Source organism: Patiria miniata, unplaced genomic scaffold (assembly GCF_015706575.1).
Source record: "Patiria miniata isolate m_02_andy unplaced genomic scaffold, ASM1570657v1 HiC_scaffold_4, whole genome shotgun sequence".
In the NCBI taxonomy this organism is placed as follows: Eukaryota; Metazoa; Echinodermata; class Asteroidea; order Valvatida; family Asterinidae; genus Patiria; species Patiria miniata.
The window spans coordinates 4,289,868-4,306,698 of record NW_024037071.1 but is presented as its reverse complement, the minus strand read 5'-3'; the positions used below and the strand labels follow the sequence as shown (position 1 = coordinate 4,306,698).

At 40.4% G+C, this 16,831-nt stretch overlaps 2 protein-coding genes across 4 annotated transcripts in view; one reads left to right on the top strand and one right to left on the bottom strand.

Annotated features, from left to right (window-relative positions):
- Positions 1-1,529: 1,529 nt before the first annotated feature.
- Positions 1,530-7,354, top strand: LOC119739736 (piggyBac transposable element-derived protein 5-like). The gene is made up of 3 exons (XM_038214775.1): positions 1,530-1,860; positions 3,710-3,766; positions 4,540-7,354. The coding sequence occupies exons 1-3, from the start codon at positions 1,656-1,658 to the stop codon at positions 6,444-6,446; spliced, it is 2,169 nt and encodes a 722-aa protein (XP_038070703.1). The 5' UTR covers positions 1,530-1,655; the 3' UTR covers positions 6,447-7,354.
- LOC119739735 (Fanconi anemia group I protein-like) overlaps positions 6,891-16,831 on the bottom strand; it is a 24,926-nt gene continuing 14,985 nt past the window's right edge. For all 3 annotated transcript variants that reach the window (XM_038214773.1, XM_038214772.1, XM_038214774.1), the window contains 12 exons: positions 16,214-16,277; positions 15,135-15,320; positions 14,591-14,707; positions 13,738-13,789; positions 13,316-13,443; positions 12,706-12,774; positions 12,167-12,260; positions 11,433-11,617; positions 10,517-10,633; positions 9,372-9,554; positions 8,514-8,621; positions 6,891-8,388 (listed from right to left, as the gene is read on the bottom strand). In XM_038214773.1, the coding sequence (XP_038070701.1) occupies positions 8,260-8,388; positions 8,514-8,621; positions 9,372-9,554; positions 10,517-10,633; positions 11,433-11,617; positions 12,167-12,260; positions 12,706-12,774; positions 13,316-13,443; positions 13,738-13,789; positions 14,591-14,707; positions 15,135-15,320; positions 16,214-16,277 (1,432 nt within the window). In that variant the 3' untranslated portion in view covers positions 6,891-8,259. The remainder of the gene's footprint in view (positions 8,389-8,513; positions 8,622-9,371; positions 9,555-10,516; positions 10,634-11,432; positions 11,618-12,166; positions 12,261-12,705; positions 12,775-13,315; positions 13,444-13,737; positions 13,790-14,590; positions 14,708-15,134; positions 15,321-16,213; positions 16,278-16,831) is intronic.

Here is a 16,831-nt window from a genome sequence, read left to right as displayed (position 1 = left end):
TGTCGACGGCTGGTATATAAAGTATAGAAACAGGTGTTCTACTAATTATATTCTTTACAGTTTCATTACCATGCAAAGTGTGTACCCTTTTCAACTGGATATGTCACGTATTGGAAATACACTCTTCAAAATGGAAATTAGGAATTAAGTTCTGCTCACAAAATTTGCACTCGCTTTCCTACTTTAATTGATTTGGTTTTGTTGGGGCTGTTCTCGCCCCGGACGGTGAAGGGATTTCCCCTCGAGATCCCCGCATGCAAGAGCATGGCCAGGCGCCTGGCAGGGAAAAAGGAACTCACTAACGAGGCTTCAACTTGGCTTCAACTAATAAGGCTTCAACTTCTTACTTTGATTTTGTTTTGACGGGGCTGGGGCTGAGATGCTAAATTTGGTCATTTACTTAAGGGCAGGGGTGGCGGAACAGGGCGGGCCGGCCGTGGGTGGGGGGCAATTTGGTCATCAGGTTACTAGTGTCGTATTTTTTCCGGATTGATATTTGTAACATAGCTTCTCTCTAATTGTAAATTTTGGACTCAAAATGCTCTGTGGTGCAATATGAGGCGATTCCCTGCCACCTCCCCCTGATTTTTTTTTTAGCAGTATGTGTTTAAAAATGTAAGAAAATTTGTTTTATTTGTTGCAATGATACTCTTGCTCCTGTAAAGTTTCTTCTGTTTTCAAATTTTAGAACATGTTTACAATGTATATATTGTTCCAAGATCAATGCTTTCTGATGTTTAACCATTATTAGTAGTTCCTAAATGTTTTATTACAAATTGAGATTTACTTCAAGTTGTCAATATTATGTGCGAGAACAAATCGCATGAACATTTATTCATGTAACGATTCATTGAATTCAAGTTTGAAGTCAGTGTGATTTAATCAATCTAAAACTAAAACAGGGAGTTACTCCATGTTAAGTTCACACTTTCGCTTTGTATTTCGAAAGCTAGCTAAATGTATTCTCCCCTCAACATTTCTCTTTCCAACATTATAAACCCGACCATGCGATGTAGAAAAACCTACAGCTTGTAGAAAAGAAAGTGAAAATGGTGTATATGCTCAAGTCATAATAAACTAATCATTTTTCCTGAAGTGTTTTAGTTATTATTATTTTTTGGCGATAATATAGATTAAACAATGGGGAGTTTTTTTGTCTTGTTTGAAAAGGTGTGGCTTTGCATGGAAATTTATTACCGGGACTACACAACTCCAGTAATTTCAAATCCAAACGTATGCGTGGGCCTACCCCCACGAATCAAAATGGTTCGGTCTGTTTATAATTACACAGTGCTGGATTATGAGAGCCGCATGAATGCGTAGTCCGCATGTCGGTAAGAATTACGTTTACGACAATGAGTTATTTATCAAAGGTCAACTACGGTTCACTTCGACAGCGCTCGTTGCGTGCACCATGTTGCGTTACGTTGAATGAACATCAATGCGAATGAACGTGTACGTTACGCGGTGCTCTTGCTGTGTGTACGTACATGTACATGTACATGTATCGTGTAGAAGCCTACGGTACGTCGTAGCGTATTATTACGCGTTGCAGTACCGTGAAATACAGTGCGGCTTGTTTGACCCATCAACCAACGTAAAAACTCGCTTTGTTTGCCGTTTTCCGGCTGATAAGCCAAAGCCAACCCGACAAAATGGATTCCACTTTTCCCATGATGGACGAGTGTGTAACGGTCAAGCAGGAAGTCGTATCTGATTACGAAACGTCACAATCAGTGGATAATGAACAAGGGAATTTATATCATGACGGAAACCATGATCATGACAAAATGCCTGCAACATGGAGCATGTATGCAGAGAACGTTACGGAATCGTCTGAATCCAAAAGCACCGTGGATGGTAAGTCATGCTTTTCGAAAGAATAACGCCATTCACCGGCGCGGCAGATTATTCTCGGATACCATGGAGGTATAGGCCATACCGGTTTTCGAGGGCGTAAAGGATTTATTTCAAGCATGTTTCAAGCATGCAAGAGAAAAATACCGGCATCATTAGTCCGGACCTACTAGGTTTCCATATTTTTGGGGGCCGGCGGTGGAATTAACACGTACCGCACACACAAATCAACTGGTTGTGTGTTATGGTATGTGCGAGTACGAGTACGAGTGCGTCGCGCCAAGTTCAAACCGCCTCAAAAACTTGATGCCTTGAAAATGGGTGCACGGAAACATTTCCATGGGTTGCACTGGACTTACGTACGGATTCTCAGCGGCTGGCAACTAGCTAGCTGCCCCGACTAGTGTTATGATGGTGTATCAAGGACTTTACTTTATTCCCATGAGCTCCAGTATCAAATAATAACTTCGATATTCATTCATGTATATATTTTCAAAGTCTTGTATTTGTTTCTAAAAATAAGTGTTAATTCTTAACTTACAGATTAGTCCTAATCTTATGACCCATAGAGCTGTATAATCTTTATTATACAGCTCTATGTTATGACCTAAAAAATGACTGCGTAATTAACGTCATAATTTGTTGGGTAGGCCCTACGTCGCAACATTTTACGTATTGTAACGCACTGAATTTGTTGCGCAACGTGAAATGTTCCGCAACCAACGCAATGATGAACTTACGCTAGTTACATGTAAGCCTTATTAACAGTATTACAGTAATTCGTATCTGCTACCATTTATAAAATATCGACAGAGTCATTTCGAATATTATGGCGCAGTAAAACTACAGGCCGACAATTAGGGAGATCGAGCGTAAATGATCTGCGCTAGTTTCAGCTACAGCCGAAAGCATTCAATTTATTAATATTAAGGCCAATGATGCGAAACAAACGTCACGATTCTTTCGCAGCGAATTGCGGTGTTGCATGAATTTAGGTTTTATGAACTGTGAATCGGGCCGTGGGCGTTATGTATGAATTTCTTCCGTGTCGCCACAAAATCGCACGTGTTCGCATTCGTGCCAAGTATGAACCGACCCAGTAACTGTGGGGCGCTAAAACTCATTTTTCTGAATTTCGACTTTGGAGATCGAAGCGAATGAGCGTTTTAGTCATTACCGTGATTTTGGCATCTTCTCTTATTCCTCCATGGACCGACCGAAGTCAAAATTGGAAAAAAAGGAGTTCTATAGTGCTCCTGGGTCTAGACCCGGCCGCGATGGTTTTTTTATATAAAGAAAACTAAAGATACTTGGGATTTCTGTGTACGTGAACCTTGCGATGGGACTTTTTGTTCGCCGAGTAAATGAACAGATATATACACACGCCCAATATCCAAACCTCAAATGAGCGAAAGACGCGAAATATTCAATATGACAATTAAGTTTTTTGCAGTAAAAATCTGCCAAGGAAATGAATACAAAAACTGCAAAAACTCTGCAGTACGATCGTCGCAAACCGTTCTTTGTACACTTCATAAACATATAAATATATAAAACATATATAAGGATGGTAGTGGTAGTCGGCATCATTTTAAGAGCGTTGCATTTAAGTTGTTTAATAAATATCTCCAACTAGCCTCAATTTTCATTTCTTCCGAACGAATTTACAAAGAATATGATATCCTTGAACGAATAATGTTTTTAGAAAAGGCATAAAGAGGCACTGATTTGAAAAAGAAAAAGGAGACTTCGTAATATTGAGCTTGTTCCACAGGTGGTTTTTTTTTCAGTCACAAGGCGGATGAAATCAGTTGTTTTTATTTTACATCCATATTTATTTATTCATTTTTAGATTCTGATATTGATGATGACGCAGCGGTGATGACGGACAGAAGAACTAGGTGCATAGGTATGGAACAGAGTGATTAAATGAGTTTGGTCATAGAGGTTTAGCCTGTCGGGTTAAGTTTTTTTCTTGAGAATCTGGAAGTGTCTGATTTGCATAATAATTTTAAATCAAGCGAACCCTAGGCTTTTTTGCTAGGATGTAGCCTCAATCCTGCAAAATCCTCCAATCGGCCTCATGGAAAAATAGCAAATATAGCCTCAATCCTGCAAATTCCTCCATTACTTCTTGAATATGGTCCACGGAGGGGTGACCACTGCCTGAATCCTGCAAAATCCTGCGGCAGTGACTGTCAATATGTTGAGGCTTGGCCAGTGACATCCTGGGGCAGTACCAAGGACTTCAAGCATAATACAGGCCTATATTTATGCATGGCTGAGCAAAAACAACACAGGGTCCGGCCCAAGACCTTGACACAGTGCATCCTACGAAATCAGTAACGCACTTTTGCAATGTAACCTCAATCCTTCAAATTTTTCCACTTTGACAAAGAGGATTTTTCAAGGATTCAGGGCGGTTAGTGTTAATCTTAAATCATGCTGCAGAAAGTTATCATGTATGCCTACCTCTTGGCCTATCAGACTGGGTACTACATGTAGTTGAGAATTTTTTTTTTTTTTACCCATATATGCGGATAATTAGGATGATCAATTTGAAGAAAAAAATTACAATAATAATGTAACCCTAAAAAGAATCATCAAAATTTCATATTATCTTTTTAAAGATGCCCAAGGGAGTTGGGGCTAGTGTTAAATTGACTTATGTTAACATTTCAGGGGATGATCTATTTCAATATGACGCCGAGTCAGATTCTGATGAAAATGACACCAACACATTACAGCATCACAAACAAGATGTCGGAGAGAAACTTCCTTGGACCAGGCAGGTGGCTACAACAGAACTCAGGCCGTTTTCTCCAGCAGTAGCTGGTCCAACATCTGAAGCATCAAAGACCCTGGAAGCACCAGTAGATTTCTTCCACCAGTTTTTCCCCGAGGAGCTTTATAAAGAAGCACAAATTGAGACGAATAACTACGCAGAGTACTATCAGGAGAAGAGGAGAGACCTGGGACGTGACTGGTGGGAATGGACTGATACAAGATGGCATGCTGTTGAATCTAAACAGGACATCAAGAAGTTCCTTGGCGTCTGCATTACTATGGCCGTCCATACTTTGCCAGACCCTAGAGATTATTGGTCAAGGAAGAAACATGTCTGCAACACGCTCATCGCCAGGTCTGGTATGACCATGCATCATTTTGAACGAGTCATGAATTACTTTTATCTCAGTAACCCGTGGCGAGACCCCGAGAAGATAGCAAACCCTGAACGGCGAGTCGAGGCCTGCAGTCGTGACCCTTTGTACAAAGTCAACAAAACTCTCCACGAGCACGTCAAGAGATCCTGCAGGGCTCACTACCAGCCACATCGAGACATGGTCATCAAGGAGCTCACAAGAAATGTCAAAAGCAAAACAGACATTAAGACAAAGGGCTGGAGACTGCTGGTTCTTAAAGATGCATACACGGGATACATCACTGATCTCCAATGGTATCGCGACACTGATGTGAACTCCGAAAACAGCAGTCAAGGTATGACTCAAGAGAAGGCACTTACCGGCCTCGTCAAGAATCTGTCAGGCCTTGGACACTGTCTGTACGCAGATAGTGTGTTCATATCTCCTACAATGGCAATGTACTTCACAGAACTTGGCACTCATGTAACCACCGACTGTTCCAACTGGCCTGGTGACATCTGCACCAGTGGAGACATTGAAGTAGGCAGCACTTTGTCTGTTCAGTACAAGGTGGTCACTGCGACAATGTGGAAAGGCAAGCGACTCAAGCGATGCCTGTCAACAATGCATAATGGGCAGATGCAGTCGGTAACCTTAAAACTTTGCCATCCAACAACACGAGAGTACTCCATCAAGACGGTACCTTGCCCATTGACAATTGCAAACCACATGACTTTGGTGGGTATCTTGCCACAGTGCCTGCTTTTGTCGGAAGGGACTATGGTACAGAAATTGACCAACTCGTGGTGGAAGCGACTAGTTTGGCTTCTTATCGACATCTGCATGAACAATGCGTATGTTATGTGGACAGAAAGCAGAGGGAACTGTCTGTCATTAACAGAGTTTGCCATGGAGGTAGCTTCCAAGCTGATGGGTTATCCAAGCAAGGCATGCCCCAAACGGTACATTGAGGTGAGCACAGTGCCAGCTACATCCGAGGAAACAGCAGAAGCAAGTAGCTCACACAATGCCGCTCAGAAAGCCATGGTGTCCTACTCTATGGTGCCAGAATTTCAAGTTCGGTACCCTGAGCTGCAGCCAAGTGCTGTCTCGGAAGCATCCGACTTCCAAGAGGTGGTCCAACCAGATCGAAGCTCACCGGCCCATGAAAGCACCGATGCTGACACCGATGAACATTGTCTAGTCAAGTTCCCTGGTAGAGGTCGCAACTGTAGGCAGTGTTGCGCAGATAGAAGGAGAACCCGAAGTGGGCGGCGACGTGACACCCAGTTTGGTTGCAGCGCATGTCGTGTCAACCTTTGCCGCTCTGGCTGTTTTGTCAGGTTTCATGAGGCACATGGAATCAACATATCAGCAGCTTCGATGGCCGAGGTCAGGATGCAACCTGATCCGCCACCATACAAAAGAATGAAGCACTCTTTCTGAACATGGTAAACATGTCTCGAGATTGTGGTTTCAAAATCAAGCCCAGCAATTAACTTTATCATAACTACCACCGATTTGGACTATAAGATTGTTTCTCATAGTTATAAGATAATAAACAAAATGTATTAACTGCTTTGAGAAATGTAGCAAAACTAGCTCTCTGAGGTGATCCATGACATGTTCCATTTTCCTTCAATGTCACTCTCCAGTTGTACTGCATCATATGTTAAAGCAGTCGATATCTGTTGAATATAACATGTGTTAAAGTTGAATGCTATGTGCATAGTACATTTCAGAGAGAGGGTGCCGTGGAACAGTCTATTGGGCTGTGGAATAACAAATACCAAGTGACATGTTCTGGGCCAATCAAAAGACAGAATCTGTGGGCGGGGGTGTTATAAAAACAGTGTCATTACAGTGTAAATGAAGATGCTATATCTCAAATTTTTGTTTCAATAAGAAACTTGTATTGAACAAAGCTTAAATGTTTCAGTAATTATACATGTACACATATTAGATGTGCACTTTCTATTTATAAACATTAAAAATAGACAAACATTTTAGAGAAATGTTCAAATGAACGTACACTAAAGATGAACTTCCTTGAGAGTACAGATGTGAGACAATGTAACTTCAAAAATTCAACCATACACTTTAAACAAACTTTCATCAAATAATGCATAGCCTATTGACCTAGTAACTTTGCTGTATTTGAAATAACACATATTAATTTTGCTATCCTATGATGTAAGACCAATATATGCAGTCACCTAAACTCACCAGCAGTAGTAGAGGGAACAAAAGAGCGTGGTACATGTACAATGAATATCATCAATATCATCAAATATATCAAAAAAGCAAATAAGTTGTGTTTTTTTGTTAATCTGTGATCAATTTATAAATTTGAAGAAAAAAAATTCACTGATCTATCTAGCTGTTTTGGCAGTCTTCGGATGTGTTCATTTTGAAATAAGTAAGGTGTTTTAAAATAATTTTTAAAATTCAGCGGAATTATAAAGTAGCATTGTATACATGTAAGTAACCTCAGCAATTTATGCGGAACTTGAAGTCATAGACGCAGCATAGAAGTTTTTATGACATCTTGACAATAGATCATGTAAGTTATTTCAGTTTTCTCAATTTCTTAAGATATGGCGGACATAATTGAAAGATGATACATGCGTTGGTTTGGGCAAGTATGGATAAATAGGTACAGAAGTTTGCAACAACAAAAATGGTGCCCCACTATTGTGTTTTCCATTTTTTTTTAAAAGGCTGTTGAAAGCAGAGGAAATTAGGAAAATGGCGATGAGCTTGAAAGTTTGGTCTTAAGTTGTGGAGGGCCTGTCTCAATCCATGTGCTGGAGGAATTTCCAGACAAGTTGCAGACATCGTATCGGATACAGAGTTGCAAGATTGTGAACAATTTCCCCGCAGTCTTCCCGCAATGAAGTTGTCAGTATTCGTGAGTCAAGCAGTTGCTAATGAAAATGTTCCCGGAACATGTCCGGGACGAATGCAGAGCTTCTACCGGACAAAGTGAATGACTCTACCCGCAACTTGTCCTGAACTGGTCCCAGATATGAATTGAGATGGGTCCTAAGATTACTTTCTTAAAACTAATACATGTACATGTTACTGCACTCTTAAACAGTCTTCATAACGTATTTATCCTAGCTTGAGAACACAACCAAGCCTGACGCATGTAATATTGATAGTTGTTCTTATAAAAATTGAAACAACTTAAAGAATTTTTCAGATGTTTGTAGGCTTATATAAGTTAAAATATTGATTGAAGCTTGCTGCTACATATTTAGTGATGTTCTTGGGATTTACTTGGTCTTTCTCCTTTGGTGCTGAGTGATGAGGTGCTAGCTTTCTGTGTGGAGTCCATCTTGGATTTCTTAGGAGGCGGTTGAGTTTCATCTTCCGAAGAGCTTTCCTGTGATTGAACCAAAGATGATAACATTCCTATTAGGTGTGGCCAGTTATCATGAAATACAGTGGAGAATTATCTGCTTTACACAGATTAAACAAAAAAATTAGCAAAATATTCTGAAGACTCACTTCTTCGGAGCTGGAGCCGGAGGCCCTGTCCAAGACGTCTTGAAGTGCTTGTTGGTTGATTCTGAAATCCCTGGATGTACTGAGCTTCACATGCTGCATCAGATCAACCTGTGAAAGAAGAATCCAGGGTCTTCATGGGTGGCTAGTGTGTAAAACGCTGGCTTCTCACCAATTAGGCCCGGGCTTGGACCATATGTGAGTAGAGTTGAGCGTATCCTGTGCCACGAGGATTTTTCTAAGGGCTCTCCGGTTTTCCTCCCTCCGCAAAAATCAACATTTTCGATCTCTGGCTGTGCTCCATGGTCATACAGTGGCTGCCAAAGGCGCCTTTACATGCCTACGGCTCAACCACGTTGTAGCCGCGTCCTTCGCAATTCAGCTTCTCAGCTGGGAGTGAGAATGATCAGCTCCCAAACTATTATTATCATTATCTCAGTTTGTTATGCCTGTGTTACATTGTAGTTTGAATGAGTGGTGAAAACATACAAGATATTAAGATTCAGAAGTGTTGGAGAAAGAGACAAGCTATGACGTCATTCCTTCCCCCCCCCCCCCCCCCCCTCCAAAAACAACCTTGGGCCAATGCAAAATTCCAAAGGCAATCTCAGCTCCCCGGGGAGTATACAGCTCAATACAGCCCTTTCGACACAAAGCAGCTAAATCCAACCACAATAACCATCTCTACACTCACAGGTACCCATTTATACCTGGGTTGGGACAAGCAATCAATGACAAAGTACCTTGCCCAAGGGCACACGCACCACAAACCCAGGCTGAACCCACAACCTGCAAAATCACCCGCAGACCACGCATTCAATGCTCCAGACCACGAGGCCACGGCACTCCACATGGACTTACTTTAGATTTCTTGGACAGTTTGATGAGGTACTGTTCAAACTGTTCAATAGCGTAGACCAGTGCCGGGATGCCTTTGGTCTCTCTCATGACACCCTTGGCTTTGCTGTCTCCTTCCCCTTTCTTCTTGTCCTTCGCTTTGCCTCCTTTAGCCGTGGCATTGTTAAGTCGCTCGCTCTGTGAAGTCTTAACGACCAAGAAAAAATTGGACTGAAATTTTGATTTCTGAGATGTTGAGATTTTTTTCTTGTAAACTCATCATTTTAAACTGGTAACTGTACCCCTATTGGTAATCAACACGGATGATGACCAAATGGCCAACCCTAACTTCTTATCAGCTGAACAACTGTACACAGCTCATTTGGACAAATTGAGGAGCAGGAAATGATTCGTTACATTCCGTGTTATTTTGTAAAAAAAAATCAAATATCTGAAATATCCAACTATATACATATTCTCTGGAATACTGCATTTATATTATAATTATCACGTAGTGGAGACGTTACCTTCAGGATAATTGAACCACAATAGAGTGCAGCTGACCTACGAAGTGTCACGCCTCTGAAGTGTGTCACACGCCTCATGCTCGGACACCAGACAATTTTGTAATCAAATGCCTCCGGCTAAAAATATGTTTCGGGGGTTGTTTTTGTGTTTTGGTCAAGCGTTTTAGCGACCTCGGTTCTGCGCAGAGATGCAATAGCGCCACGCAGCGGAGTTCTGCATGAAAGACAGTGGTGGTTCAATCAAACATGTTCCTGGTTATGGTCGCAAAAACAACCCCCCCCCCCACGTTATCGACTAAAACAAACACCCTCGTCCCTAGGCAAGCCAAGGTTACATTATGATGGCCTTTGCCGCTTGCACTGTCTCACTCCCAGCTTTTGTGTGATCTTGACATCTCCAGTACGTTCATTTTGAAAAATACTCTTTTGTAAAAAAGGTTTCATGTGAGCATCAGGAGCTGTCAACAGTGTGTTTAATGTCCCTCCCAGAGATCTCCCCAACTCTCCCTTTGAAACTCTTCCGCGAATAGTGCACGGATTCCACTGCAATTTGAAAACCTCGATTTAACTTTGAAGGATGATGATAGAATATTTGGAACTGCATTAAGGTAAACTCCTTGTTTCTTTGGCTACTACCTGTACCTGAATGTAGTTGATCATCCCATAGGCATACTGTGTGAGCAGTGTGGCAACCGACTTGATAAGCTTCTCAAACCTCTCAGGTAAGTGGCCAGCTTGTTGAGTGTACACAGCCAGATACTGAAGAGAATCAAGGAAGAAAAAAGGAAGACCATCTGCTAAGACTGAGAGAAGGATGCCACAGAACCACCGCTAGGATTAAGAGAAATTACCTCAGCACCTAACAGAGTCCAGAGTTTGTCACATTCAGTACGCCCAACTTAAACCTTTTTTATTTTAAAAGGTCTTTGTGTTAGATGAACAATTGGAATAGCAAATCATGTTAGAAAAACCTGTGACAGAAATGCAAAACTCATCTTTTTAATTGTGTAAAGCTTTTGTGCGGCTATTTTCATGTCTGCATTTGTGTTTGAGACAGATGAATGAATAAAACTGATTCATCTAAACCAACACCAACAATCAGTATACATGTACAAACATTTTGTTGCATTCATTGCAATTACAGAAAAAACCTGTGACAGAAATGCAAAACTCATCTTTTTAATTGTGTAAAGCTTTTGTGCGGCTATTTTCATATCTGCATTTGTGTTTGAAACAGATGAATGAATAAACTGATTCACCTAAACCAACACCAACAATCAGTATACAAACATTTTGTTGCGTTCATTGAATTTACAGCTCAAAAGGTGAAATTCCACTCCATCTGATTTCAATATCTTCCATGATAGCGTACATTTGTTCCAATTTTCTGCGCCTAGGATGCGAAAGAAAGTATTCCACACAAGGGAATGAGGAGTTAGCACTCTAGCTCTATTTGAGTTAGGAAACATGATCTTGGATGAGTCGACATAGAAGAAATCTTACTATTCTGTTACTCTACTACTTCGGATTGTGGAAAATGTGCAAGCAATTTACTCACATATTTACAGAGAATTGTCAGAGTTGTGTAGATTCTGGTGACGGCTTTGAACGTGGCATCGACACACGGGCCGACGGGAATGGCCGATTGGATTAACTCGTGGAACGTGTTGGTTAAGCGGCATAGTCTGGCACACACTATCCTCTCACAATCCTCATGCTGAGTGAGTCCGTTGCCATCCGTGTCTATCCAAAATCAATGAGATAATGTTAGGAACGCACTGTCCTCTGATAACATTGTCAAAACAGAGTTAAGTGGAGAGGCCAGTACGACTGATACCACAAGCATGTACAGTCTATCCATAAATATTAAAAAATACCAGCACTCTCTTTTTGCAAAACTTATCTATATAGTCTGAAGGTACAGTCAGTACTGTTCAAAATCAGGAGTGAGATTGGACAAAAATGAAAAATCCACGAACTTCGGTTGACATGTATACATGTAATGTACATGCATTATTGTACATTTACTTGTATAGATGTACATGTATTATATACACGTACATTTTTACATGCGCGTATGTCCGTGTATATGGCATGCACATTTTATGTACCGAAATTTCTGTAATGGTTGCAATTTTGTCGCTTCTAGAAAACAAATGGGAAGAAAATTAGGAAAAACCTTTCTGGTCACAGCTGAAACTCACCACAGAGGAAAATCAACACAGCTTCAAGAACGAAAACAAAAAACAAAATGAAAACTTTCCCGTAAAATAAGGAGAGAAGGGAACTAACCTTTATCGGAATCACTGGCAAGTTCGGCTTTCATGCGAAGTAAGACCCATTCTGTCTCCTCTAGACTGCGGTCAATCTGAGACATCAGCAGTAACTGTAACAAGGTAAGAAAACCAGAAGAAAAAAACTGAGCAGTGTGGCCACTCCTTGAGACCTTTCCCAAGATCGCTGGAATTCAGGCAAGGCCTTGGAAAAGGTTCTCCAGACCTTGGGATTGTTTTGGGTACGAGTGTGGATGTGCAAGACGTTAATTGCTTCATTTGGTTGGCTCTGCATGTGTGAAGTATTTGTACAAATAGGTGTTGGCTTCTATTAAGATTCATCATCCTGAAATCTTGGAAAATGTTGGACATTTTTCTAAAATTATCTTGGGATTTCATGTTTGATGAGTGGTCACAGTGACCAATCAGAAGGTGCGAAACACAATCCTGCTGGAACTGCAAGGGGGAGAAAAAAAAAGAAATACGGCCTGCGTAGGAAAGACGAAGGCCTCGAGTTTTTCTAAGAGGATATATTTTTCAGTAGAATGAGGGTCATACCAGAACAGTTGGAGCTGCAGTCTTTTTGTTGACAATGGAGTAATGAGTGCTGGGTTCAACTACGACTTCCTAAAAAAGAAGACGATAAATTCAAGATGTTAACATGTAATTTATTCAAATCTACAAAAATGTACAATACCATTTCAATTTGCTATTGCGGTATATTTGATAGCATTGCTATTGCACCCCATTAATACTTGCTACTTGGCTATATTTGATAGTGTACTATTTTACTTGTCAATATTTACTATTGGGATATATCTCATAGGATTGCTATATTACCTCATCAATACTTGCTACTGGGCTATATTTGATATTGGGCTATATTTGATATACTATTTTACCTCATCAATATTTGCTACTGGGCTATATTTGATATTGGGCTATATTTGATATACTATTTTACCTCATCAATATTTGCTACTGGGCTATATTTGATATTGGGGTATATCTGATATACTATTTTACTTTATCAATATTGGGCTACATTTGCTACTGGGCTATATTTCATAGGATGGCTATATTACCTCAACAATTTTGGCTATTGGGGTATATTTGCTACTGGGCTATACTTGCTATTGGGGTACATTTGATAGCATGGCTATTTTACCTCATCGATATCACCAATTTGACTGTGTATGTCCTGGGCCACGTCCAGCAGCAAGCTGACTGAACTGTTACATTGCTGAGTCAACGTGAATAACATGCTCATCAAAACTTTGGCCAGTCCCGAATCATCTGGAAAAATGAAAAAAAGAAACCAAAGATGACATTAATACTAACTCAATCACCGTCAATAAGATGTTGAATAACGGGTCACATTTACTTTAAAGCTGTGTTCCCCGTCCTTAACAAATTTTAAAAAAATTATCTTGATACATTATTAACTTGTTTGTTTTATTTCAACCAAATACCTTTTTTTCGCTTTTTTCTGGGTGTCTCCAACTCCACTTTCTTGGTTGCTCGAGAAGGGGGTTAATGTCACCAGAAATACTACTGGACTAACACATGAATTTCGTTGACTCAACTTACCAATGTTTTGTTCCGCACACACTTTAGACACCCAGTCATGTAACTGCGCAAACTGAAAAGACGATTTGTCAAGAAACAATGTGTGATTTGTTAAAAGGCCATGTTGGAAAAACGTGAATTAATGAAATGCAAATGAAAAGTTTAGCCCTTTCAGATATTCATGGATTTCAGTGTTCTTTTTTTCTACTGTTGGGCATCTGCAAGGAGAATACCTACAAGAGTTTTATGTTATCAGTCTTTGCAATGATTATGTAATTGAAGAAAGCATGGTGTTACTTATGAAAGCATGGCGTTACGTATGAAAGCATGGCGTTACGTATGAAAGCATGGCATTACGTATGAAAGCATGGCGTTACGTATGAAAGCATGGTGTTACTTATGAAAGCATGGCGTTATGCATGAAAGCATGCGTTATGTATGAAAGCATGGCGTTATGTATGAAAGCATGGCATAACGTATGAAAGCATGGCGTTACGTATGAAAGCATGGCGTTACGTATGAAAGCATGGCATAACGTATGAAAGCATGGCATAACGTATGAAAGCATGGCGTTACGTATGAAAGCATGGCGTTACCTATGAAAGCATGGCGTTACCTATGAAAGCATGGCGTTACGTATGAAAGCATGGCGTTACGTATGAAAGCATGGCGTTACCTATGAAAGCGTGGCGTTACGTACGGGACTTAACCTCAAATATCTCTCCCAGTGGTCTCCCTCCAATGTAACCATTGATGACGGGGTACATTTGCGTGGAGCCCATACCAGCGACAGCAGTGATGGGATTTTTATATGACGGACTTTGTATTGTCACACTGTTTTAACGTGTATTTGAGTATTTTTGGTTTATGTTACCTGAGCTCCGTTTGAGTGTAGGTGCTTGGACAGTAACATGATGATGTGACAGAGCTGTATGGCATCCTTGATGGAGGAACTATCATCATCGGCAGTCAGTATTCCCATGACGAGACGCTGACAAGAAATCAATGTTAGAACAAACTCAGTCAGTTAACTTATCCCCGACAATTAAAGACACAAAGGATGATTTACGTTTATCCAAAAAGTAACCAACTGAATTATTAATCTAAAAGCTTACTTGGATTAAAGATTGTAGCGGTACTAAACACTCCGTGAAATTATTCCATCTGGCTTACTGTCATTTGCCAGAAATCAAGAAATGTATGTGATTTCCAATAATCTGATCGTCGGAAATAAAGAGTTCTGTTTTTTTGGTTTTGCACTGTTTCACTGACAGTGTAATATCCACTGAGCTGGCAGTTCAACAGGTCATGTTTTGAACAATCTTCTTTGGGATAGAGTGTTTTTTTTGCCGGAAACGAACAAAACGCATGAAGGCAAATGATCTTACAAGCCAATAGTGAGGAAACCCCTAATGTACCTGCAGCTTCTTGATGTGTAGATGAACCGTGTCCTCCTCCGACACCGTGTTTCGTTGACTTCCTTCGGCATTGAGGTTAGGGTCAATCCGTCTCAGATAATCAGCAACACGGTGGGAGTATCGACTACAGACCACACTGACTGCTGTAGACAGGCCTTCCAGGCACAGCGATGACACAGCTTTACCCTAGGGTCAGACAACAAAACAATATTGTGATTCTAATTCAGTGCTCCTTAGTCTCCAAGTGCTTCACAATATTACCCCTGTTCGTCGGGCCATGAGAGCAGTTTTCTGCCACATATCTTGTGGTCAGCGCAATCTGGTCTCTACCCTCGCATGTATCCATTTATACTCATGCATGTTTACGTTTACATACCTAAGTGTGAAAACCTGTGAAAAACACTCACATGTGAAAACTTCTTTAACTCACACTGTGAAATTTCTTTCTATGATTCCCTTGAGCGTTTCTCTTCATTTTGTGACTGATAAACCTAACCCAAAAATGTCTCGAAACCTGTTTTCCAGAGAGGGGGAAACCTTGTGTGGACGTGGGCAAGTCCACACAACGTATCTGAAACCTGGTTTATGTGGACCTCTTTTGTTGGGAAGTCCACACAGTGAATGTAATGCTGGTACACAGGTACCCATTTACACTCCTGGGTGGAGAGAGGCAATTGCCAAGAAACACAAGCAACAGTCAGGGTCAAAACCCTGTATGCTTTTATGAAGAACACTTAACAAACGTTTGCCCGACGTGCTAAGTTTTTTTTTTTTTTTTTTAATAATTTTTTTATTATTATTATTATTATTTTATTAAAAACCACAAATCGTGACCCAAAGGTCAAATTGCATGTGATCATAACAATTAAAACTTTAAAATATATATTAAGAGTACATGTACATTAAAAAAACTGTAACAAAAAATACAGTTTATGTGGACATAGGCAATAAACTGGGATGCAATCGAAACATCGTGCCTAAATCATTACTCGATGTTTTTGTCATTTTTCACAAAGCAATTGTTCATGAATATTCATACTCTGCCTATCTTAAATTTTAATCCACCAAAAAGATTTTACCTTTTCCTTTTTGCCTTGGTCTGCTGGTGTTATGATGTCTGTAGTAAACTTGTGCAGAAACACTCTGAGGAATAATTCATAGTTAACATCGTGAAAAAAAAAACACAGGACATTTTTATTTAGTGCTCTGAAACATTTTAGATGTAGCATGGTCAGGGTTGCCAGTTGGGTTTTGCTCCACAGCTTGAAAACTACGGCACGGTCACAATACATCATACATACACACGTCGCAAATATAACACACGTGTTGCGTACCTCAACAATACATCCGTTCGTGTAACACGCTAGCATGGTAATCCCTATAGAGCAGCGTGTGCACAATGATTTGCGACTCGCACACACTTGGCTTCGACTTAGGGCGTCCAATTATATTTCTTTGGTTCTCGTTTCCGACTGACCCTATTATCAGTTCCCGATAACGCACTTAGCATCATCTAATCCAACCATCTATACAGATGCAACTGCATTTTTGTAAAGATTTTTACATTTTTGTAAACAACTTTAAGAACCACATAACTAGAAAGGGATGGCCTTATCGTTCACGGTACAATGTGAACGTAGTGTATCTTTGAATGAACGTTACATGAGGGTGTTGTAGCCTGCAGTCTTCCGTAGTTC